General features: G+C 37.8%; 1 protein-coding gene across 1 annotated transcript in view; it reads right to left on the bottom strand.

The window, feature by feature from the left end:
• Positions 1 to 25,052, bottom strand: part of SPICE1 (spindle and centriole associated protein 1) — a 52,603-nt gene that overhangs the window by 12,862 nt on the left and 14,689 nt on the right. Inside the window, exons 5-11 of the mRNA XM_014545381.1 lie at positions 21,675 to 21,777; positions 20,762 to 20,868; positions 17,221 to 17,333; positions 8,033 to 8,175; positions 7,683 to 7,831; positions 4,856 to 4,987; positions 228 to 375 (exon numbers count right to left, since the gene is read on the bottom strand). Coding sequence (XP_014400867.1) covers positions 228 to 375; positions 4,856 to 4,987; positions 7,683 to 7,831; positions 8,033 to 8,175; positions 17,221 to 17,333; positions 20,762 to 20,868; positions 21,675 to 21,777 — 895 coding nt within the window. The remainder of the gene's footprint in view (positions 1 to 227; positions 376 to 4,855; positions 4,988 to 7,682; positions 7,832 to 8,032; positions 8,176 to 17,220; positions 17,334 to 20,761; positions 20,869 to 21,674; positions 21,778 to 25,052) is intronic.

The following is a 25,052-nucleotide window of genomic DNA, read 5'->3' as shown; positions in this document are numbered from 1 at the left end:
GGACAATAACATCTACCTCATAAGACTATTATGAGGATTAAATGAAATAATACATGTAAAACACTTAAAAAGTATCTGGCATAGAACAGGTATCCAATAAATATTAGCAGCAATAATAGTGGTGACAATGTTATATATGCAATAACCCCATATAAGTTTCTGGTTTCGTTCATTTGTTTACTCTATAAATATTTTAATGCCAATCTGGAATAATAAGACCCACTCACCTGGATTGTCCATAATTCTACTACTTGTGGCTCCCCTTTCTGCTGCCAGACTTGCTTGGTTGTTATTTATCACTGGACAGCTCTTAATGGCATGTGTGATCGATATAAGTTGCTCATCTGTTGTGACCATATACTGCTGAAGTCTCGCCTAGCAAAAAAAGAATGAAATAACATTGTTGGCATGTCAGACATCAAATCATCACCTAGATTTGTATAACTATATCATTATTTTAAATACTCTAGGAACTTCTGACTTTCATTCAAATACTAAAATAATACATTCATAAGAATACATAATTATAAATATTGTAAAAGTCTCATGATAGAGGAATTGTTAAATAAACTATGGGATATTATTAATTAATAAATACATGCTACAACAATAAGAATTAACCTTTTTATAAGGCTTTCAACTTACAAAATCTTTTATATAGATGATATTGACTCAAACTACCCCAAGAGACAGTTATATCAGATGCAGGAAACTAAACAGAATATAACACAGGCTTTTAAAGTGATAAACATGAACACTATAAACATTTATGGTCATATCCTATCTAATAAAGAGGGAATATGCTAATTGACCCTCGCACCATCACAAAGATGGCAGCGCCCACAGCCAATAAGGAGGGAATATGCTAATTGACTACCCCACCCTCAAAAATGGTGGCGCCCACAGCCAATAAGGAGGGAATATGCTAATTGACTGCCACGCCCTCAAAGATGGCAGCGCCCAAATTCCACACTCATATATCCAATGGCCTACTCAACATCTCCATCTAGAACTGACAGAGGCTTCTCGAACTTAACATGCACAAAAAATGTGACCCTCCCCGACTCATCAATAACAGCTCCACCCTTCTGACTGCCCAGGCCAAAACTTTGAATCACCTGAACTCTTCTCTTACATCTTCTCCTTTACCCCATATCCAAGCCATCAGCAAATCCTACTGATTGCCTTCAAAATATAAACATGTAATACTCTTTGTAATAATTTAAGCAAAAAATAAAATAAAATAAAAAGAAAAAAAAAAAAGTTTGCCCACCCCTGACCTAGAGTATAGTCCTATACTGTTCCCAAACAAGGCTGAGGCACCTTGGGGCAACACAATGAACTCATAGGGGCCCCACAGGACATTTCATATTTTTAAGGGAAACACAAATGTTCTGTGAGGTACCAGTGAACTACTAGCTTGAGGCAGTTCACATTAGACCAAGATATGTTCCTTTTGATTATGCCATATATTCACAAGGCTGAGTTTTAGTAGTTACTATGCTGAAAAGCAATGCTGCATAAAAATTACTGCGGAACAGGAAATAAGAGTGATGGTGTCCAATATGATTCCAAGCTTTCAGAAGCTGTGCAATACCCACTAGGTATACATATTCCAATAGTAAATAATTGTGGTTATTTCATCACGAATAAAAATATGACTTTTTCTATCAATTTACATGCATCATTTTTTTCAAATAGAACATAAGTTAAGATAAATACTTCATAAGTTATTTGAACCTAACTATTTAATAAATGAAAGTGTTAGGTATTTCTTTTGGCCTAGGGGTGTCTTAAGATACTAAGGGCACCATAAACTAAGAAAGAGCAGTATTCTCTGTCCTAGAAACAACATACTAGCCCAAACTGATCCTCTTAAAACCAACAAAAGATCATGTCTCTTCTCTACTCAAAACCCTTCAGTGGTCTCCCATCTCACTCAGTATAACAGCCCCACATGATCAGGCTTATCTGCTCTTGTCTGCTACTACTCTCTTTCCCACATTCTACTCCTACCACACTGGTCTTAATGTTTCTGAGCTCAATAGCCACCCTCCCACCTCAAGACCTTTGCAGTTGTTACTCTGTTCAATGGCTCATCTCTCAGCTATCTGCATGCTCGCTCCCTCACCTCCACCAATGGACACAGACACTGGGGGGTAGGGGAGGCCAGGGGATTGTCAAGGGCAGGGGAAAAAAAGGAGAAACATGTAATACTCTTTGTAATAATTTAAGCAAAAAATAAAATAAAATAAAAAGAAAAAAAAAAAAGTTTGCCCACCCCTGACCTAGAGTATAGTCCTATACTGTTCCCAAACAAGGCTGAGGCACCTTGGGGCAACACAATGAACTCATAGGGGCCCCACAGGACATTTCATATTTTTAAGGGAAACACAAATGTTCTGTGAGGTACCAGTGAACTACTAGCTTGAGGCAGTTCACATTAGACCAAGATATGTTCCTTTTGATTATGCCATATATTCACAAGGCTGGGTTTTAATAGTTGCTATGCTAAAAAGCAATGCTGCATAAAAATTATTGCGGAACAGGAAATAAGAGTGATGGTGTCCAATATGATTCCAAGCTTTCAGAAGCTGTGCAATACCCACTAGGTATACATATTCCAATAGTAAATAATTGTGGTTATTTCATCACGAATAAAAATATGACTTTTTCTATCAATTTACATGCATCATTTTTTTCAAATAGAACATAAGTTAAGATAAATACTTCATAAGTTATTTGAACCTAACTATTTAATAAATGAAAATGTTAGGTATTTCTTTTGGTGTCTTAAGATACTAAGGGCACCATAAACTAAGCAAGAGCAGTATTCTCTGTCCTAGAGACAACATACTAGCCCAAACTGATCCTCTTAAAACCGACAAAAGATCATGTCTCTTCTCTACTCAAAACCCTTCAGTGGTCTCCCATCTCACTCAGTATAACAACCCCACATGATCAGGCTTATCTGCTCTTGTCTGCTACTACTCTCTTTCCCACATTCTACTCCTACCACACTGGTCTTAATGTTTCTGAGCTCAATAGCCACCCTCCCACCTCAAGACCTTTGCAGTTGTTACTCTGTTCAATGGCTCATCTCTCAGCTATCTGCATGCTCGCTCCCTCACCTCCTTCAGGCTTTTGCTCAAATGTCACCTCCTCAGGAAGGCATGGACCATCCCATTTACAACTTCCCATCAGAGGCACTTCCTGTGCCTCTTACCTGCTTTATTTTTCTTTATAGTACACTAGAGGCCCAGTGCACGAAATCCGTGCGTGGATATGGTCCCTAGGCCTAACCTGTGATCAGGGACATCTTCCCCAGCTGCCCGTAGCCAGCCCCGCCACCTGCCGCCACCCACCCCCAGTTCCCTGTTTGCCACCAGGTGATTGGTGCCTGACGGCTGGGGGAAGGGACCAAGAGGCCGGCTGTTCCCGTCCACTCACCAGCCCTGCCCCCACTGCGGGTGGCCATCAAGCAATGGGTTGTTCTGCCTTTAGGGTCAATTTGCATATTACCCTTTTATTATATAGGATATCACCATCACCATTTAACTTACAATATACTTTACTTTTTCTTCTTTTTAAGACTTATTTAGAATATACGCTCTACGAGGGCAAAGATTTTTTTTTTGTTCACTACTATATTTCTTGTACCTAAAACAGTGCCAAGCCAAGAATAGGTGCTCAATAAAAATTTGTTGAGCAAATTAGTACATTATAAAACTGCCCATCTTCCCAGGAGAATTGAAAACCTTATGTTCACTCAAGATAAAAAGAAATGAAATGCTAATACATGCTACAACATAGATGAACCTTGAAAACATTATGCTAAGTAAAAGAAGTCAGACACAAAAGACCACATATTGCATGATTCTATTTATATGTAATATCCCAATTAGACAAATCTATAGAAACATAAAGTAGATTTGTGGTTTCCCGGGGCTGGATGGAGGAGAGAAGAGAGGGTGGCTGATGGGTTTCTCTTTGGGGTGACACAAATGTTCTGAAATTAGGTAATGGTGTTGGTGAATATACTAAAACCCACTGAATTGTAGACTTTAAAAGGAAGAATTAAATGGCATTTGAACTATATACATCATTTAAAAAAATTTCGTGATTGATATCTACTGTCCATTTATACAAATGCAACTTGTCTACCAACTAATGCTTTTCTATTCTCTTTTGGCTGATAAATAAAGTTGTAATAACCACCATTTGAGAACAAACAGATGAACAAAAATGTCTCTGTCCTCAAGCAGCTCACAGTTTTGATGACAGGTACCCATGTATGTGTAACACAATTTGGTAAATACAATGAGAGCAATAGCCAGAGAATATCAAAAGTGCACAAAGGAAGAATATTTAATGCAGTATGGAGGCAAGAAGGTTTTCTAGAAGAAATACTTATACAGTATTAAAAAGGAATGATTAGCCATATCTAAAAAATATGAATTTACTATAAACAACTAAATGACATACAACTGCAGAAGGATTCTTCAAATAGTATCTACTGTTCTGAAATTAACAGTAGCTATCATAACACTCATTAAACATTTTTAATAAACTACTATAATATTGGTAGTTATTTAAATATAGATTCTGACTTCCCACTATTTAGTAAGTTTCTTGAAGATAGTTGACTTATTCTATATACTACTTATAGTCCATATTTCTATATAGTACCTCCAATATAATAGATGTTCAATAAAAACTACCATTGATGATAATAAAGAAGTACAAGTAATACATCAGCACAACTAAACCAAAGGCATCCAGAAGGAATCTCAGACATCCTTAAAGATGTTTTATACTAGTAAACACAGAAAAGTTTGGGGTTTCATCTGAGTACCTGGGTAGCAGTATTTTCTTCTCTAAGAAGTAGAATTTCAGCTGTCAGAGCATCAATGAGCTCTCGATGATCACCTAATGCCTGCTCCAGTTTCTGCCTTGTCTCTTCTTCTTTACGCAGTTGGAGCTCACTCTACAAAAAAAATCAAATAAACTCCCATCAATAGCATCACATGTTGAAAACTAAAAGTTTCTACTCAAAGTCGTCAAAGAAGAAAATACTTATAAAGCATATATTATGTGACAGTAATGAGATTAAATATTTTTATTAAAAGGTATATATTTCATTAAAATATGCAGCTTTATCCTCTCCCCTTCTTCAAATAGAACACAATAAATAGGCTGGTATATAGAACTGAATAACTAAAATTTTGTAGAAGGAAGTGGAGGGAAGTACATATACATATTGCTTGAATACACATCGACCATCTCTGGAGGGATATACTGGTGTCTGGTAAGAGTTGGCTACACAGAAGCAAACTGGTTAAATGGAAGTTAGGGGTGGGAATTAGATTTTTCATCACATATTCTTCCGTGTCTCTGAATTTCATACCATGTGAATAGATCACCAATTTAAAAATTAAATGTTAAAATATAATCCTCCTATATAATAAAAGCCTAATATGCAAATTGCTCGACCAGGAGTTCAACTACTCGCTATGATGTGCGCTGACCACCAGAGAGCAGCGGGGAACGTGGCGGGCGTCAGCAACACGGTGCTGGCAGCGGGTGGCAGTGGAGGTGCTGCTGGCCCTGATGTGGCCCAACGAGAGCGGGACTGCGGCGGGATGGTGGAGCAGGTGAGCAGGAGGCGCCAGGCCAAGGCAGGTGCGAGTGGGGGTCCCGATTGCCCCGCTGGTCACCCCACAGATAGACCCTAATCGCTGGCCAGGCCTAGGGACCCTACCCGTGCACAAATTTCATGCACTGGGCCTCTAGTAACTAATAATAAAATAGAACAATTATAACTATATACTATAATATAAGTTATGTTAATGTGATCTTTCTCACTCTCAGAATATCTTACTGTAGTGTGCTCACTCTTCTTATGATAATGCGAGATGATAAAATGCCTATTTAGTTGAAAACTTTCACCTTTTCACATAACGAAAGCACTTTCTGGCTTTTCTTTGTCATATCCTAATTGCCAGCCTCCCCGCTCTTGTGCTTTGGGGCCTTTATGAAGTAAAATGAGGATGACTTGAACACAGGCACTGTGAGATGGCTGCTAAGTGACTGCTGTGGGTAATGTATACAACGTGGACAAGCTGGTTACGGTGATTCACGACGTACCAGGGACGAAGCAGGATGGCACCAGATGTCATAACACTGCTCAAAATAGTGCACAATTTAAAATGTAAGAATTACTTATTTCTGGCCCGGCCGGTGTGGCTCAGTGGTTGAGCATCAACCTATGAACCAGGAGGTCACAGTTTGGGCACATGCCTGGGTTGTGGGCTTGATCCAGTGTGGGGCCTGCAGGAGGCAGCCGATCAATGATTCTCTCTCATCATTGATGTTTCTATCTCTCTCTCCCTCTCACTTCCTCTTTGAAATTAATAAAAATATTTTTTAAAAGAATTATTTATTTCTGGAATTTTCCATTGAATATTTTCAGACCGAGGTTGACTGTGGGTAATGGGAAATGCAGAAAGTGAGACCATGGATAAGGAAGGGACTACCGTATGTTAAATAATAAGTGAAAGGTAATTATTTTTTGCTTGGCACAGCCCCACATGTGACAACATTTTGGCAAGGCACATTAAAAAAACACAAAACCCTTTCTTTTATTCTTGTTTAATTACTCATCAAACATTATCGGTACCTGAGAATTCCTCAAACTAATAGCATGTCACCTTAGCTAACATTTAATACAACAAAATCCCAGGGCAACAAAAGTATTAAAACAACCCAAGGGATCGGTATAAAAGATTTGCCTATATTACTGAGCATATTTCAGTTACAGTTGAACTAGAGTTTGAGTTAATCCTATTGCTTGCTCTATATCATTTTAAAAAATCCTGGACAACCAGCTTGCTCCAGGGAGTGGTTCTGGCCTGACTGTACAAACACTGAACTCATGCGCTGAGCCCGGCGGTGGGCTGCAGGCTGCGGTTCTAGAGATGAGTCAGTTCTTCTCTGGCCCCGAGACAGTCAGGTGGGGGAACCAGGCACATATACAATGAAATAAGTGCCTAATACAGGGTTCTATGGAAAAGGAACTCCACAGGGAAGTACCCAACCACACAGTGTGGGCAGGGGTAGGGCGGAGAGAGAGAGGCAGGGGGTCGGGATTCTTCCCAGAAGAGGTGATTCATCATCTGGTTGAAAGGGAAGCCAAGTCAGCAAGGTAGACTGCAACTCATCAAACCAGAAGCCGGAGACAGACAGCCGGGCTGGGTTTCTGGTTCTCGTTAGTGCTTTACACAGTCCCCGAGACACAAGAGCCCGGAAGAATTGCTCTCTGTGTATCCATTCTCAATGGCCAAGGAAAATGCCATTCTGGTGATGCTATTTAGGATCAATCTTTATCCCCCTCCCTCCATGGTACAGAAATGTTCACAATTTATAAAACATTTTTATAGAAGTTACCACAATTTTATCACAAAAAACTATTCTGATTAAACCGGGTTTACACAATCTATAAGAAATGTATAGAACCAGCATTCTACAAGGCTACATGGGATAAAAGGAGGCATTCCTTAGCTACGACTCAATAAATTCGTACTTAGCTATATCCAACTGGATGATTGAAAGGAAAAGCATTCACTAAGACATTAAGATGGCCATGTCAAGTTACATGTCTAATAATTCATCTTTGTGAATTGAGGAATGGAACCTTTATTTAACAGCTGCTTTTGCTTCCTGGAGTTCAGCACTTGTCCCACAACGTAGCTGGAGTCTAGAGACTCAGAAGATTCTTCAGGCTGAAGCCTGGTGTGGACTCTCTTGACAGCATTAGTCGCATTCAGAGCAGCTAAAACAAAAGGTATTTCCAAAAGCATCTCAGGTGAAAAAAATGATTAAAGCGTTTCAATTCACAGGTCAATCAGTATTTTACTCAATTAGGCTAAGACAGTCAAAACTCAAATAACTTCTTTAACGATTACTGTGTTCAAGAAAGAAAAAAATATAGCAAGCTATTGTCTGTAAGAAATAATATAACGTGAAAACAAACCTTTTTTTTCCTCTGATGGAGAGGTGGATGATGGAGTCCCTAGAGGGCTTGTTATTTGTGACTGTGTTGCTATTTTCTGCTGAATATCAGTCCACAGTTTACTAATTATCTCAGAATTATCTTCCTTTAGTTGGTGAAGGAACCTATAAATTATGGGACAACAAGCTATATATTACAATTAATAAGTGCCATCATTTACACTGTTCAACTGTTTACATGTTTGATTTGAACTTTTCATAATTCATAATCAAAGAAAACATGATTTGCTTTAACTTATGAGAGAGAACTAAAATACCAGTCTTCTTTTTTAAAAAAAATATATACTTTTATTGATTTTAGAGAAGAAGGGAGAGGGAGAACAAGATAGAAACATCAATAATGAGAGAGAATCATTGATCAGCTGCCTCCTGCACACCCTCTGGGGATTCAGCCCGGGGATGTGCTGCAAATGGGATTTGAATAGTGACCTCCTGGTCCATAGGTCAGTGCTCAACCACTAAGCCACACTGGCCAGGCTAAAATATCAGTCTTCTTAGTGTTAGAAGAAATCATTCCATCTCCCTCCCAGTATCCAGCCTGTACTGGCTCCTAAAGCAGGGACTTTCCCCTTTCTGAAGTGGTATGGTCCCATCCTCCTCCCTCTTTCTCTAGAGAAAGTACAAGACTTGGTCCCTTCTGGTTTCTCTCTCCTACAAAGAGCCTGTTCCCAGAGCATCATCTCTGCTCATCACTGAAATAAAGTGATTGGAGCAGACTCTGCCCTGTGTGTTGAGAAGCTGGGAGAGGGAGTGGAAAGAAGAGCTACAGCATAGATAATTAGAGAGCTAAGCTTTATGCTGTAATCATCTTCATCATTGATAAAGCTAATATTTTAATCTCCAATTGTCTATTTCTCAATTAGACTGAGACTTAAAAGAGCTAGGAGACCAGCCGTGGCCAGTTTGGCTTAGTGGACAGAGCATTGGCTCACGGACTGAAAGTCCCAGGTTTGATCCTGGTCAAGGGCATGTACCTGGGTTGCAGGCTTGATCCCCTGCCCTGGTTGAGGCATGTACAGGAGGCAACCAATCGATGTATCTCTTTCACATCGATGTTTCGTTCCCAGAGCATCATCTCTGCTCATCACTGAAATAAAGTGATTGGAGCAGACTCTGCCCTGTGTGTTGAGAAGCTGGGAGAGGGAGTGGAAAGAAGAGCTACAGCATAGATAATTAGAGAGCTAAGCTTTATGCTGTAATCATCTTCATCATTGATAAAGCTAATATTTTAATCTCCAATTGTCTATTTCTCAATTAGACTGAGACTTAAAAGAGCTAGGAGACCAGCCGTGGCCAGTATGGCTTAGTGGACAGAGCATTGGCTCATGGACTGAAAGTCCCAGGTTTGATACTGGTCAAGGGCATGTACCTGGGTTGCAGGCTTGATCCCCTGCCCTGGTTGAGGCATGTACAAGAGGCAACCAATCGATGTATCTCTTTCACATCGATGTTTCTTTCTCTCTGCCTCTCCTCCTTCCTTCTATTCTCTCTAAAAATCAATGGAAAAATATCCTCAAGTGAGGATTAACAACAACAAAAAAAGAGCTAGGGGACGAAAAAGCAGAAACAACACAAACATCCACCAACTGATGAATGTGATCTATCCACACAATGAAATATTATGGAACCATTAAATGAAGCACTGATATGTCTATGACATGGATGAATCTTGAAAACATACTAAGTAAAAAACACCAAACACAAAAGACCACATATTGTATGATTCTATATATATGAAATGTCCAGAATTAGCAAATCTACAGAGATAGAAAATAGACCAAACGAATAGATTAGGTAGGGCTCAAGAGTTTGGGGTTACATAGTATGGGTTTTCTTTTAGGAGTAACGCAAATGTTTTAAAATTGATTGTAGATTGTACAAATCTGTGAATATATTAAAAATCATCAAATATTATACTTTAAATATATTTTTATTGATTTCAGAGAGGAAGGGAGAGGGAGAATGAGATAGAAACATCAATGATGAGAGAGAATTGGCTGCCTCCTGCACACCCACACCGGGGATAAAGCCTGCAACCCATGCATGCACCCTGACCAGAAATCAAACTATGACCTCCTGGTTCATAGGTTGATGCTCAACCATTAAGCTACACTGGCCAGGCCAAATATTACACTTTAAATGGGTAGACTGTGTGGTATCCTATATAATAAAAGGCTAATATGCAAATCAACCAAACAGTGAAATGACTGGCTGCTATACACGCACTGACCACCAGGGGGCAGACACTCAATGCAGGAACTACCCCCTGGTGGTCAGTGCACTCCCATAGGGGGAGAGCCGCTCAGCCCGAAGCCAGGCTCATGGCTGGCAAATGCAGTGGTGGTTGGACATCCCCCAAGGGGTCCTGGACTGCAAGAGGGTGCAGGCCGGGCTGAGGGACTCTTTCCCACCCCCCTCCCGCAGTGCACAAATTTCATGCACCAGGCCTCTAGTGTTAACTATAAATAAATAAAGCCTTTACCAAAAAAACAAACAAACAAACCAGGAAAAGTGAAATCTTCTTCAGTGGCCTCACAGACCTCAACCTAATGGAGTTGCCTTCAAGCAACTTACAGGTAGTACACTGAACATTAGTTGCTATGAAGTATATTAAGTAAAATGTCCGTAATATAGTCTATTCACAGGCGGTTATTTATCAAAGCATCAGAAAGACTCCTCTGTAAGACAGTGCTAGCTCTAAGTCTAAACTTAGGACAAATCCTAAGAAAAAGTTGGAATGAGATATCTGTGCAATTTGGGAAAATTCAAACCCATATGAACTCACATTTCTGTCTCTAATGTTTATACTTTGAAGAGCCAGGTTATGTGAAATAATAACAAGAAAAATAATATACTGTTATCTATGGTAGGCTTAATAATCCCCCAAATTTACCCACAACCTAATCCCTAGAACCAGTGTTACTGTATTTGACTAAAAAGGGACTATGCAATTGTATATATCCATACAAGGCAATATAACAAAACAATTACAATATATTAATAAACTTAAATAAAATGGGTAAGTCCCTAAGAAAATGTAACTTACCAAAATTGACTTGAGTGGAAAGTTTAAATTGAAAGATTTCAGCTAATAAAAATTCACACCTCCCCCCCCCCCACACACACACACATAAAAAACCAGAACACTGCCCTGACCGGTTTGGCTCAGTGGATGGAGCATCAGCCTGAGGACTCAAGGGTCCCAGGTTCGATTCTGGTCAAGGGCATGTACCTTGGTTGCGGGCACATCCCCAGTAGCGAGTGTGCAGGATGCAGCTGATCGATGTTTCTCTCTCATCGATATTTCTAACTCTCTATCCCTCTCCCTTCCGCTCTGTAAAAAATCAATAAAAATATTTTAAAAAAAGAACACTAAAAATACACTTTATTTAAATAAAATGAAATATATTTAAACAAAAATGAAATAATTTTAAGCTTTATACCTATAAATCTTGAGTCAGAAAATCCAAAACTAAGACCTAAAATGGATAAAAATCAGGAAGAAACAAAAACAAGAATTGATTGAACTTAGGAAATAAATCCAAGGAAAGTGAAAACCACCTCAGAAATAAAGATTAAATTATAATGTGTTTAATGGAGAATTGTTAAATTAACATTTAATAAGGAACATTGAAGAATTACAGAAAAACAACAAAAAGATTAAGAAGAATAACAATGGTTAGAAAGAAAGTACTTGAAATGGAAGACAGAAAAAATCTTTTACATACACATATATATAAAAGGAGTTCCTGAAAAAGAAAAACAAGTGATTTAGAACTAATTTAAAACTATAATCCAAAACTTAAAAACAAAAAACTGAATCCATATATGAAAGGGCTGTTTTTAGGACGCAAAAATTGATCTGGAAAGGTAAAAACTCTAAGACATAACTTGGCAATATTTAAAATATAAAGGAAATAAAATTTAAATGCTAAAATATTAAAATTTAAATTTCAAGTCACTAGATAAAAGTGACTTAATATCCAAATTATTTTAAAATGCAAGAAAAGTATCCTAGCATCAGACTTCTCAAAGGTAACATTCAAAGCAAACCAACGGTGGAGTAGCATTTTTAAGAAAGTTAAGGGGAAAAAAACATATAAACCAAAGGTTTTATATCCAGCTAAGTTGTCCAAATATCAAAGTTATAAAAAAAAACTTTTAACCTTTTAAGAACTCAAGGAACATTATATTCAAAAGCCCTATAATAAGCTTTATCTGAGAGATTCAACCAAGAGTTAACTAGGGAAATAACATAAAAGGACTGAGATGAGTGAGCATTTAATATATTTAATTGTAGCTCTAAGGTAAAAAAAAAAAAATAGAAATATACAAGGAAGAATAATACATAAATGTTTTATTTTCTGTGAAAGCAAAAAAGTATGCAGCTAAAAATGGGGAGACGGAGGGAGAGAAAAAAGGGAAATAATGAGAATGTAGAACAATTTATTCGTTGAATAGGAAATGGATAGAAACCAAAAAATACCACTTAAAACCAACACACCTGACAGTAAAAGGTTAAATAAGAAAAGAGGAAATTAAAGGCTATATAAAAGATAGATACAAAAAAGGAACCAACTAGAACAAAATTACAAACTTCCTAAATACCAAAAGAAATATTAAAAAGAACATAGAGAAAGAAAACTATAATTACAGTATAATGACAAAGTTGACATCAAACATAACTGTATCAATAAGTACTTCAGGAAACTTCACCAATTAAAAAAAAAAGATTTTCATATTGGCTAACAAGTCAAGGCCCAATTCTATGTTGACTACAAGGGACCCACCTAGTATACAATAATTCAGAAAGGCTAAATATAAGAGGATAAGCAAAGATGAACTGGCAATTTAGAAAGAAGAAGAAGGCAGAAGTTTCATTCCTGATATTACACGAAGTAGAATTGAAGCCAAAAAGCATTCAGTGTGACAAAGAACACTTTCAAATGCTAAATTCCATACTTCACAATGAAGATACAATATTTATGGAGATCCATATACCGAAACATGCAACAAGCAACTTTATAAAAATGGAGGTATTTGACTCTGAAAAATAATATAAACAGCAAATAGAAACACAATAATAGCAAGAGACTTTAATACATTACTCTCAATATAAGATTTGATAAAGATAAATAGGGATACAGAAGAAGTTAACAACATAATCAATGAGGTAGATCTTGTGGCTATACATTTAGAACTTTATACCTTGTTAATAGAGAACACACCTTCTTCTCAAGCACACACACAGAACATTCACAAAAATTTGATCTATTAGGTCACAAAGAAAACATCATTAAGTTCCATAAGTAAAAATATTACAAACTCTGAATGTAATGAAATAAAACTAGAAGTAATAAACCAAAAAAACAAAGAGGCTTTTCTATCTGGAAATATTTTTAAAATATATTAAATAACTCTTAGGTAAAAGGGGAAAATCTAAAGTTAAATTACCTAATTTCTAAAATAACAAAACACTATATATTAGAATATACGGTACACATTTAAAGTAGTGATCAGAGGAAAATTCAGAACCTGAAATAGATCTGTCAATTAAGAATAAAAGAATGAAAATCAATTCCCAACTCAAAATGCTAGAGAAAAAAGTAAACCAAAACAAAAGGACAAGAAAGGAAATAAAGACAAAAGCAAAAATTGATGAGAAAAAAAATCAGAAAAAGAGTAGCTCTAATTAGTAAATCAAAATCCTGGTTCTTTAAAAATTTAACAAAATAGACAAACTAATAATGGAACTAATTATATCATTGCCTTATGATGTCATGCACTGAGGACTTAGCCTCACTTCAGAGATATTCCTGTCCAAAATGTATAACCTGAGTCCAATCACAAAGAAATATCTAAGTCAAATTAGAGGACATTCTATAAAATAATTGGCCTGTATGTCTTCAGATCTGTAAATGTTAATGAAAACAAGGAAACACTAAAAGAAGTTTCCAGATTAAAGAAGATGAAAGAGACATGAAAACAAAATGTAATAAGAGATCATGCTTGATTCTTAAAACATTAAAAAAGAATGACCATAAATAATACTAAAGGGGCAACTAAAGAAATCTAAATAAGATCTACAGATTAGATAATAGAATTCAATCAATGTAATTTATCCATCGTAATCATTGTACTGTGACTGTGTGAATGCATGATCTTGTCCTTTAGGAAATATCCACTCACATACTGAGGGATAAAAGAACATGAAGTATGCAGCTCACTTCCAAATATGTGTGTATGCATTGATATAGAGAAAAATGATATAGCAAATACAGACAATGTTAACAATTAGTGAATCTAAGTAAAAAGTATACAAGAATTTTTATACTATTCTTATAATGTTTTTTTCAAATATCAAAATAAAAACTTTCTTAAATTAAGAATATACTTTCAACTAATAAAAGAAGATGGCATAAAACATAGTAAATGGGCTTGAATTTCTCAAGAGGCCTGCAAGGAGAGAATGGAATGATATATTCAAAGTGCTAAAAGAAAGAAACTACCAACCAGAAATACTTTGCCCAGCAAAACTGTCCTTCAGAAATGAAGGCAAGACTTTCCCTAATAAACAAAAGCTGAGGGAATTCATCACCACTAAACCTGCCTGACCAAAAAAAAAAAAAAAATGCTGATAGAAAAATTTCAAGATTAAATGAAAGGACACTAATTAGTAACATGAAAACATTTGAAAATAAACAACAGACTAGTAAACATGAGACTATTGTCAGATTCAGGCTACCCTAATACTGTTATAAGGTGATATGTTAACTACTTAGCTCTAGTATAAAGATTAAAGAACAAAGGTATTAAAAATAGCTATAGCTACAAATCATTGTTAATGTATACACAGTATAAAAAGATGTAAATAGTGACATCAAAAACAAAAGGGGTGAGTAAAAGGATAGAGTGTATGCAATCAAAAAGTTAAATTGTTAGCAGAAAATAGACTAGAGTAAAAAGATACAAAGACCAGTAGAACAGAATCAAGAGCCAGAAAAAAACCTCATATAGCAGTCAATTAATTTTTGACAAGGGGGAAGGACAGTTTCTTCAATAAATATATTGGGAAAATTGGATAAATAAGAACAGAAGAATAAAATTGGACCCCTATCTTATATCACTCAAAAATTAACTCTAAATAGATTAAAGACTTCAACGTAAGACCTGAAATGGTAAAATTCCTAGGGGGAAAAAAAAAGCAACACGGATCTGGCAACAATTTTTGTGTATGATACCCAAAGCATAAGCAACAAAAGTAAAAATGAATATGGGACTACATCAAACCGAAAAGTTTCTGCACAGCAAAAAAACAGTCAACAAAATGAAAAGGCAACTTACAAAATGGGAGAAAATATTTATAATTCATATATCTGATAAGAGGTTAATATCCAAAATATACAAAGAACTCATACAACAATAGCCAAAAAAATCTGATTTTCACTCCGGCCAAAGACCTGCTACCTCATCTGCAGACTCACAGACTCCAGGACTCCTGCCTCCCCAGTCACAAACTCCTGTGAGTCCCGGAGTACGATCCCTCCCACCAAGCCCACCTCTTCAGCCGCAGGCCCCACGCTACCCGGCGCCTGGGCCCAAGGGCAAGTCCCAGAGTGTGCAACCCTCCCACCAAGCCCGCCGCTTCAGCCACAGGCCCCATGCTACCCAGCGCCTGGGTCCTGTGGAGAGTATCATAGTGCGTGACCCTCCCGCCAAGTGGGCTGCTTCAGCCACAGGCCCCAAGCTACTCAGCGCCTGGGACCTCCAAAGAGTCCCGGAGTGTGTGACCCTCCTGCCAAGCCCTCTGCTTCAACCACAGGCCACATGCAACTTGGCACCTGGACTCTTCAGTGAGAGCAAAAATGGGGAGACAAAGAAACAACCCCCAAAGGAAAGAAAAGGGGGAATCCTTAGGAAAGGAACTAAATGAAATGGAGGCATGTAGTATGTCAGAAAAGGAATTCAGAGTAAGGGTCACATAGTTCCTAAACCAGCTGGATGAGAACATCAACAACTTATGTAAGAATCAAGAGAAAATCAAGAATGATATAACTACAATAATAAACACAATGGAAGGTTTCAACAGCAGACTAGAAGAAGCAGAAGACCGAATTAGCGAGTTAGAAGACCGGGCAGAAAACATACCAATCTGAACAATTGGAGAAGAAATTAGAAAGCAGAAGAAGAGCCTAAGGGAGGTTTGGGACAACATGAAACGAAGTAGCTTCTGTATAATAGGGATGCCAGAATGATAAGAAGAGGAGCAAGGATTAGAAAACATATTTAAAGAAATAATGACAGAAAACTTCCCTGATTTGGGGAAGAGAAAAGTCACACAAGCACAGAGAGTCCTAAACAAGATGAACCCCAAAAGACCCACACCAAGACATGTCATAATTACAATGGCAAACATTAACAACAAAGAGAGAATCTTAAAGGCTGCAAGAGAGAGACAGAGTTACCTACAGGAGATCTCCCATTAGATTATCAACTGATTTCTCAACAGAAACACATCAGGCCAGAAGGGGATGGATTGAAGTATACAAAGTGATGCAAAGCAAGGGACTGAATCCAAGAATACTCTATTCAGCAAGACTATCATTCAAAATTGAAGGGGAAAGCAGGAGCTTCGTAGACAAAAAAAGGCTAAGGGAGTTTATCACTATCAAGCCAGCAACGCAAGAAATGCTAAAGCAGCAGTTCTCAACCTGTGGGTCGCGACCCCTTTGGGGGTCGAACGACCTTTTCACAGGGGCTGGTGGTTAACAGGGGCTGGGGCAGGGAAATGGGGAGATGGTAAAAAGGTAAAGACTTCTAGTAAAATAAGATGAGTAACTTCTAAAGATCTACTGGTAATGCACAGCATAGTGATTATAGCTAAAAATACTGTATTATATACTTGAAATTTGCAAAGTGAATAGATCTTAAATGCTCTCACCATAAAAAAGAAATGGTAATTATGTGATTTGATAGAGCATTAGATAATGCTATGGTGATCATCTTGCATACATCAATGTATCAAATCAACAAGTTGTGCACCTTAAATATACACAAGATTACATATCAATGATATCGCAATAAAGCTGGGAAAAAATGGCCTTGGAAAAAAAGAAAAGTGTTGTAGATACCTATGCCATATGTACATACCTGTCTGCATTCATGTTAGACTGAGAGTTTAGAGAGTTATCCAACTCATTCTCACTTTCCTCTGACTGGCTGTTAACAGTTTCTTCTTCTTCTTCATCTATTTCGTTAAGAGCCTTTCTCAACATAAAAATAAGAATAACAACACAAGTTGGTTATATGCACACTCATCCTTTTTTTTTCTTTTTTTCATAACAGAAGAGAGGTCCCTCTTTCTAAGGCTACTCCATGTGTTTTACAACCCAAATCCTCTCACCTCCTCCACTCCACCAATTTCCCCTTCTCCTCCTCCATCTTCAACCTCTCCCTCTGTACTGGCTTCAGCTCATCTACATTTAAATGTGACCAAGTCTCTCCCATCTTATCCTGACCCTATTCTCCCTCAAGCTACTATTTATCTTCTCTCTTTCACCACCAAACTTGTAGAACAAGTTGTCCCCCACTCCCATTCGCCATCTATGCCCTGCCACCTTGCTTCTGCTCTGCCACTCCACTCAGACTGCTCTCTACAAGTCAACATCAAAACACTGGTTCTTAAATCTAATGGATATTTTTCAGTCTTTGCTTTCCTTTATTTCTCTAACTCATTTAGAGAAATGAGATATTAACAACCACTCATTTCTTTCTTGATCCACTCCTCCTTTTAACTTTCATTATACCGTATTTTCTTGGTTCTTCTATTCTCTTGTCTGTTCCTTCCCAATCTCCTTTACTGGTGCTTTTTCTAGGCCTCCCTTATATCTGATATGACTCCAGGTCCTTCCTTTGGACCCTTATTCTCCTCTCATCTGACTCACTTTCTAAATGACTGTATTTAATTTCAATGCTGCAATTACAACTCAAATGCTATTAATTTGCAATTCTCTATCTTTCTTGAGCCCTGGACATTTATATCCAACTGCCTAAATGCCTAAAAACTTTCAATGGTAAATCATCCTACACACACATACTCAACAGCTCTAAAACAGCTCATCCTCCTTAGCCTCTCCTGTCATTCCTACCAGATTACCTAAGACCATAAACAGTATCACCATTCATTCAGATGCTCAAGCAAGCAACTGGGAATTATTTGTCTTTCTCATTTGTCACATCCAATCAGCCACCCAATCCTGCCAATTCCACCCCTTTTTTACTCTCACAACCCATCCCTCTTCCCTTCGATCTTCTTCCCTACTGCCACTGCTTTGGGACAGGTCCTCACCACTTCTCACTAAGACTCCAACCTGAGTCTTCTAACCAGATCCTCTCGCCAGTTTTGTCCCTCCCAGTCCATCTTCCACACGACAGCCGATTTCATCATGTCTCAGTTCTCAACATCCTTTAGTGCAGAGGTGGGGAACATTTTTCTGCCAAGGCCATTTGGATATTTATAAAGTCATTCTCGGGACATACAAAATTATCAGCTTAAAAATTGGCCTGCTATATTTGGTCAAACATTTCATTAAATCACCCCAAATGCCTTGGCAGGGCCAAACCAAATATTCCGAGAGCTTTATACAGCCCTCGGGCCAGACGTTCCTCACCCCTGCTTTAGTGGCTCTACTCTTACTTTCATAACCTAACTCCATCCTGTCTCTCTAACCTCAGCTCTTGCCACTTCTCCCCATGATAGAGTCCACAATTATCTGAAAGCTATGGTTTTAATAAGTGCCTAAATATAAATGGTTTTTACCTAGGGACATAGTAATGGGTTTTGGCTATTTAAAATATATGTAACATTCTATTGAATTGTCTTTGTAAGAAAACAGTGTACTTTACAAGTCTTTAATTATTCTGGATAATTAATTTGCAATTCTCTATCTTTCTTGAGCCCTGGTGATACTGTTTATGGTCTTAGGTAATCTGGTAGGAATGACAGGAGAGGCTTAGGAGGATGAGCTGTTTTAGAGCTGTTGAGTATGTGTGTGTAGGATGATTTACCATTGAAATTTTTTAGGCATTTAGGCAGTTGGATATAAATGTCCAGGGCTCAAGAAAGATAGAGAATTGCAAATTAAAGGATCATCCCTCTAATTGATGAATCCCTTTTCTCATAGAAGATATGAATAACGAGGAAATTGCATTAAACAGGTACTGAGTCCTAATCATTCATAAGAAGTTTTATTTATTTTTTTAATATATCTTTATTGATTTCAGAGAAAAAAGGAAAGGGAGAGAGACTGATACATCAAAGATGAGAGAGAATCATTGATCAGCTGCCACCTTCATGTGCCCGCCCCCCACCCCGCCCCCATTGGGGATTGAGCCCACAACCCAGGCATGTACCTGACAGGGAATCAAACCATGACCTCTTGGTTCATAGGTCGACGCTCAACCTCTGAGCCACAATGGCCGGGCAGAAGTTTTGTTTTATTTTATTTTATTTTATTTTATTTATATCTTTAATGATTTCAGAGAGGAAGGAAGAGGGAGAAAGAGATAGAAACATCAATGATCAGAGAGAATCCTTGATCAGCTGCCTCCTGCACAACCCACACTGGAGATTGAGCCCACAACTGGGCATATGCCCTGACCGGGAATCAAACCATGACCTCCTGGTTCATAGGTTGACACTCAACTACTGAGCCACTCCAGCTGGGCCAGAGTTTTATTTTAGTATTAAGTTCTTCATGGGCTTTTAAAAAATGTTTTAATTGATTTCAGAGAGAGAGGAAGGGAGAGAAATATGAATGTGAAAGAGAAACAACGATCACTGCCTCCTGCATGCCCACTACCAGAGATCGAGCCCACAACCTAGGCAATGGACCCTGACCGGGAATCAAACCAGCGACCTTTTGGTGCATGGGATAACAACCAACCAATTGAGCCACATTGGCCAGGGCTTCATGGGATTTTAAAAAATGTTTACTATCTCAAAATTCTAAACATTTTGATTAATTAAGAGTTCTAATTACGTTAGGATACAGCTAGTTAATGTTTTAGTGCTATAATATAATTGTCCCATATAACTAGTCAATAAATGCCAAGTTTCCTGGGTAGCTCTTTTTAAACATACTAATACATTAGAAGAAACAACCATAGCATGTATATTCTATTTAACAAAAAACACTCTAAGCCAACTCAGATACCTTAAGAAATTAATTCAAGATCAAACACCTAGTAAGTAGCAAAATATGAACACAGATCCAACTGACTTCAAAGCGGAAGCCTCCTTGCTGTTTCCATACTGGCAGCTGGTGGCAGCAGTCTTATGGAGCTAAGCAGTCTAGATTTGAATGTCATCTCTGATGCTAACTAGCTATGTGATCTTGGACAAGTCACTTAGAAATTTTCTGAACCTCAGTTTTTTTTTATCTGCTAAATGAGGATAATAGTGCCTATCTCTAGGTAAGTGCTCAGTAAGTGTTAGCTATTATTATCCAGCCCTATCTTGTTTAGTACAAACACTATACTCACAGAAGGTGCAATATGATTAAGAACAATTCCAACAACCACAACTTTGTATTTGTTGGCATTTAAGCTTTTGAAATGCTTACCACAATACCTACATCAACTTAAACTTAATTTCGGCATGAGCATTTTGGCTGTAAGCAGAGCACATTACCTGAGGCTCCACAACAGAGTCACCAAGGATGGCCTGGGTGACGGGGTCTTGATTTAGCACAATGGGCCCTTGAGAGGAATCAGGAGCCACTGTTACATTCGGAAACCCTGCAGAAGGAAAATGCCGTGATGACTTTGTTTCATTTCACTAAAGTAATTTCACAAGCACTAAACACTTCCATAGGTTTGTATCAGGATATGAAAATCTTTAATGGCAACAGCAGCTCACTCTTATACAGTACTTACTATATACCAGGCGTAGTTCTAAGTGCTTTCACATATATTAAATAATTTTACCCTGACAAAATCCTATGAGATTGTTACTATTATTATTTTACAGATCAATAAACTGAAACTCAGAAACCTGAAGCAACTGGACCAGAGTCGCACTGATAATAGGCTGAGCCAGGATTCAAACCTTAAACTAAAAATTAATTATTTCTTTTTAGGGATTAAAATAAAAAATGGATTATATACTCATTATGAATAATTCTGTATTAGGAGGTGAGAAGTTCCTCTCAGAGAGAGACATGTTGCTTTAGATTTCAAATTAAGTTTTACTCAACTTACATATAAACAGATACTTCAATTATATGATAACTTAATATTAATAAACGAAAAATCAAGTCCTATTTTAAATTATAAAATCTTGTACACTGCACCACAAAATATTTTAGTAGATAATAACACTACTTTTCCTTAGTTGAGTAATTTGTAATAGTTAAGATTATCAGTGAAAAACAAACAAATTATAATGAATGTATGCCTAATAACTCTTATATGCTATCCACTCTAGAATACTTGTAATATAAATAATATAATGCCTGAAAAAAATATTTTAAATTCTTCTAAATAGCCATTTGTGCCTATAAATTAAAAAAAAAAGAAGCTTTTGTTTGAATTGAATACTTTACCTGTGCGCCTACGAGGAAAATCAACAAACAGATCTTTGGTTGCAGCTATCAAATGATCTGATTTTTCCAATGCATCCTGCATCTGGTATTGATCAGAAAGAATCTACATATATAAATGATAAATATTATTCAGAATATATATATTCTTATCAAATCACAAAGGAGAAATTCATACAAAGGCACAATGCATAAAAATAACCATAGGTCACTACTTTACTAAAATCCTTCAGTGGCGATATCCTTAAGTACCAGTAGATGGGGCTATTACAATAATTAGTGGATTTCAAATGCTTAGTTGCAATCCTGAGAAATACATTATTAAATTGTGTCCAAATACACACATGTAAATGTAAATATATAACACACAAAAAGTTCTATTTAATCTTAGTCTTTGGAAACAAATTTGATACCTTCTTTTTAGTTTCTGTTCTACTTTTTTAAATGATGATTATAATCCACTAAATTGATTTCATTATCCATTAACAAGTTATGATCCACAGTTTGAAAAACATTGATTAAAGATAAGAATCTCTGAGCCATAAACACAGCGGTTTCAACCAATAAAGTGATTTCATAAATCACAACTTAAAAAAGATGATGTAAAATATGAGTTTTAGGATGTTAAACAAACACGTGATGCTTCTTTCCGTTTTTATAAACAATTTGGGTTTTTATCCTGGAGAGATAAGAACGTTAAAAATACCATTATAGTAGTGCCTCTGATTATGCACTTTCCACATAATTACAAGCAAGGACACAAGCTAGAGTAAAAGCAGGTCAACTCTACCTATCACCATCAGAGGGCATTCATAAGTTAAAAGGAGTCTTAAAATTGGAAACTGTCCAGTTTCCAGCACTGGCTCAAATCTATAGGACAGCTAGTAACAAATGCTCTTACCAGAACTTCACTAGGCCAGGGGTAGGGAACATCCGGCCTGTAGGCCACATAAGGCCAGAGAAATCATTTGGTCTGGCCTTGCCAAGGCATTAGGGGTGAGTTAATTAAATATCTGACCAGCCCTGACTGGTTTGGCTCAGTGGATAGAGCATCGGCCTGCAAACTGAAGGGTCCCAGGTTCGATTCCAGTCAAGGGCATATACCTTGGTTGCAGGCACATCCCCAGTAGGAAGTGTGCAGGAGGCAGCTGATCGATGTTTCTCTCTCATCGATGTTTCTAACACTCTATCCCTCTCTCTTCCTCTCTGTAAAAAATCAATAAAATATATTTTTTTAAAAATCTGACCAAATATAGCAGGCTAATTTTTAAGTTGATAATTCTGTATGGCCCACAAATGATGTTATAAATATCCAAATGGCCGTTGGCAGAAAAAAGGTTCCCCACCCCTGCTCAAACCATGAACGCAAGTATATAATATGACCTTGGTTACTATTTTAGGACACAGAGAAAATTAATATAAGTCACATTCTTTTTTCCCTAAATCCCCATCTCAGTTGGTAAAAACACAGTCCTGGATTTATTCTTTCCACAAAGAGTAAGCTTTGGAATGGTATAAGACAAACAGAATATTTTGAGCCAGAAGACTGGGACCCTAGGCCCAGTCAAAAGATACTAAGTAAAACCTAATCTATTTAACCTTAGTTTCTTGATGTTTCAATGAAGATATTAAGGCAGGATAGTAAGAAGGTAGGAAAATTCCTGAGCAAGTGGAATGGGGAACCTGAGACAAGTTAACTAAACAAGGCCAAACAATTTCAACAACTTGCAGACAGCTAGTGAATCGTAAGACCTTATCATCCCTAACCAAGGACACTTGAGAACAAATGGTGTATACCTCTCCTCTCAAACCAGAGAATACATAGCTTAAATCACCCTGGTCAGGGAGATAGAGGACCCCGACCCAGTTAATGCCATTTGTGCCAGTCAAATTCAAGGATGGATGAAATCAGGAGAACAAATAACAAAAACCCCATTAAAGCCAGAAAAACCTAAGATAAAAGTAAAACAGTGAAGCTGACCAAAGAATAATCCCCAACTCCCCTATACACTCATTTTGATGCATCAGCATATTAAAAACATACCTGAAAAGCTGATGAGTAGTCTGCTGAAACTGTCCCCTAAGATTCTCACCCACAAAAGAGAGGTAAAATCCTCAAGACAAAGGATATCAGCACAGGCTCTCCCTAGAGCCCCCATGCCAGTTCTCAGGCATGAACTTTTTATTTCCTTTCTCCTAAACTCTAAGAATCCCCACAAGACTTGCAACCAGGGGAAAGCAGCAGCAGTAGCTATTCCCAGGCTTACCTCCTGAATCTGTCTCCGAGATCCCCTTTTTCTTTGACTTTCCAGTAAGCTAACAGCAGCCCTGCCTTGGCTCACTTGTTTCCTCTAACGTTTCTAGGACCCAAAGCAGAACACCACCCTAGGCTCTCTCCTGTTGCTTCTTCTACCTTAAGTCCTTCCTTTGTTTTCACTCTCCCCAGTTTTAATAAATATACTCTCCAAATCACCTGGACTTGTGTTGTGAAATCTTTCCTGCACAAAGTCAAGAACCCACACACTACCAGTGGCCTCAGGCAGTCTCACTCCAGGCCAGGTCCTCATCCAGTGACAATATGACCACCTCCCCTACCCCATAGGAGTGTTACAAGGATTGGACACACTAAAAGCCAATATACCACTCTAGAAATATTTGAGAATGTTGTTACAACTTAAATTACATTATCCCATGCACTAAATTTCTATCCCTAATTAGCCATTTAAGCTCTAAATGCAAGTATACACAGATGTTACAAACTTAACAACATTGAAATAACAGATGAGCGTATCTTTTGACTCAGCAATTCCACTTTTAAGAATTTATCCTACAAATATACATGTACCCCAAAACATATTCAAGGACATTCATTAAATTATTTATACTGGGCAAGGCTGGAAATGATCTGTAGGTGGTAGACACTCCTCCTTTCTTTCCATTTTCTCTTTAACAGCAGAACTCCCAAGTTTTGTCTAAGTACATAGCTAGATTTCCCAACCATTCTTGCAGGTGGGAATGGTCATATGATGGATTTCTGGCCAATCTATATATAGAGAGAAAGATAATTGCAAATTGTCTGGGACGCCGTAACAGTCACAACCGCTCAGGAGGAGGCTGCGCACGTAGATGGGCAGGAAGAGACTGCGTGTGCAGTGAGGCAAGCCACGGATGGTGCAGGTCAGCTCGCCGTGGCGCCAATGAAGCAGGCCCACAGAGAGCAGGGCCTGCCAGCTCGCAGCAACGGCGGTAACCGCTCATTGCCTAAGCTCCCCATACGCCACTCTCAGTGTTCTTGGTAACTTGGGTAATAAGAATCCAAGAAGGTGATCTAGGGTTTTTCCACCTCACTCCTGGAGGAAAAAATGAAGGTCTGCTGGGGGG

This window comes from Myotis brandtii, unplaced genomic scaffold (genome assembly GCF_000412655.1).
Source record: "Myotis brandtii unplaced genomic scaffold, ASM41265v1 scaffold406, whole genome shotgun sequence".
NCBI classification, from domain to species: domain Eukaryota; kingdom Metazoa; phylum Chordata; class Mammalia; order Chiroptera; family Vespertilionidae; genus Myotis; species Myotis brandtii.
This window is presented reverse-complemented; position numbering and strand designations above follow the sequence as displayed.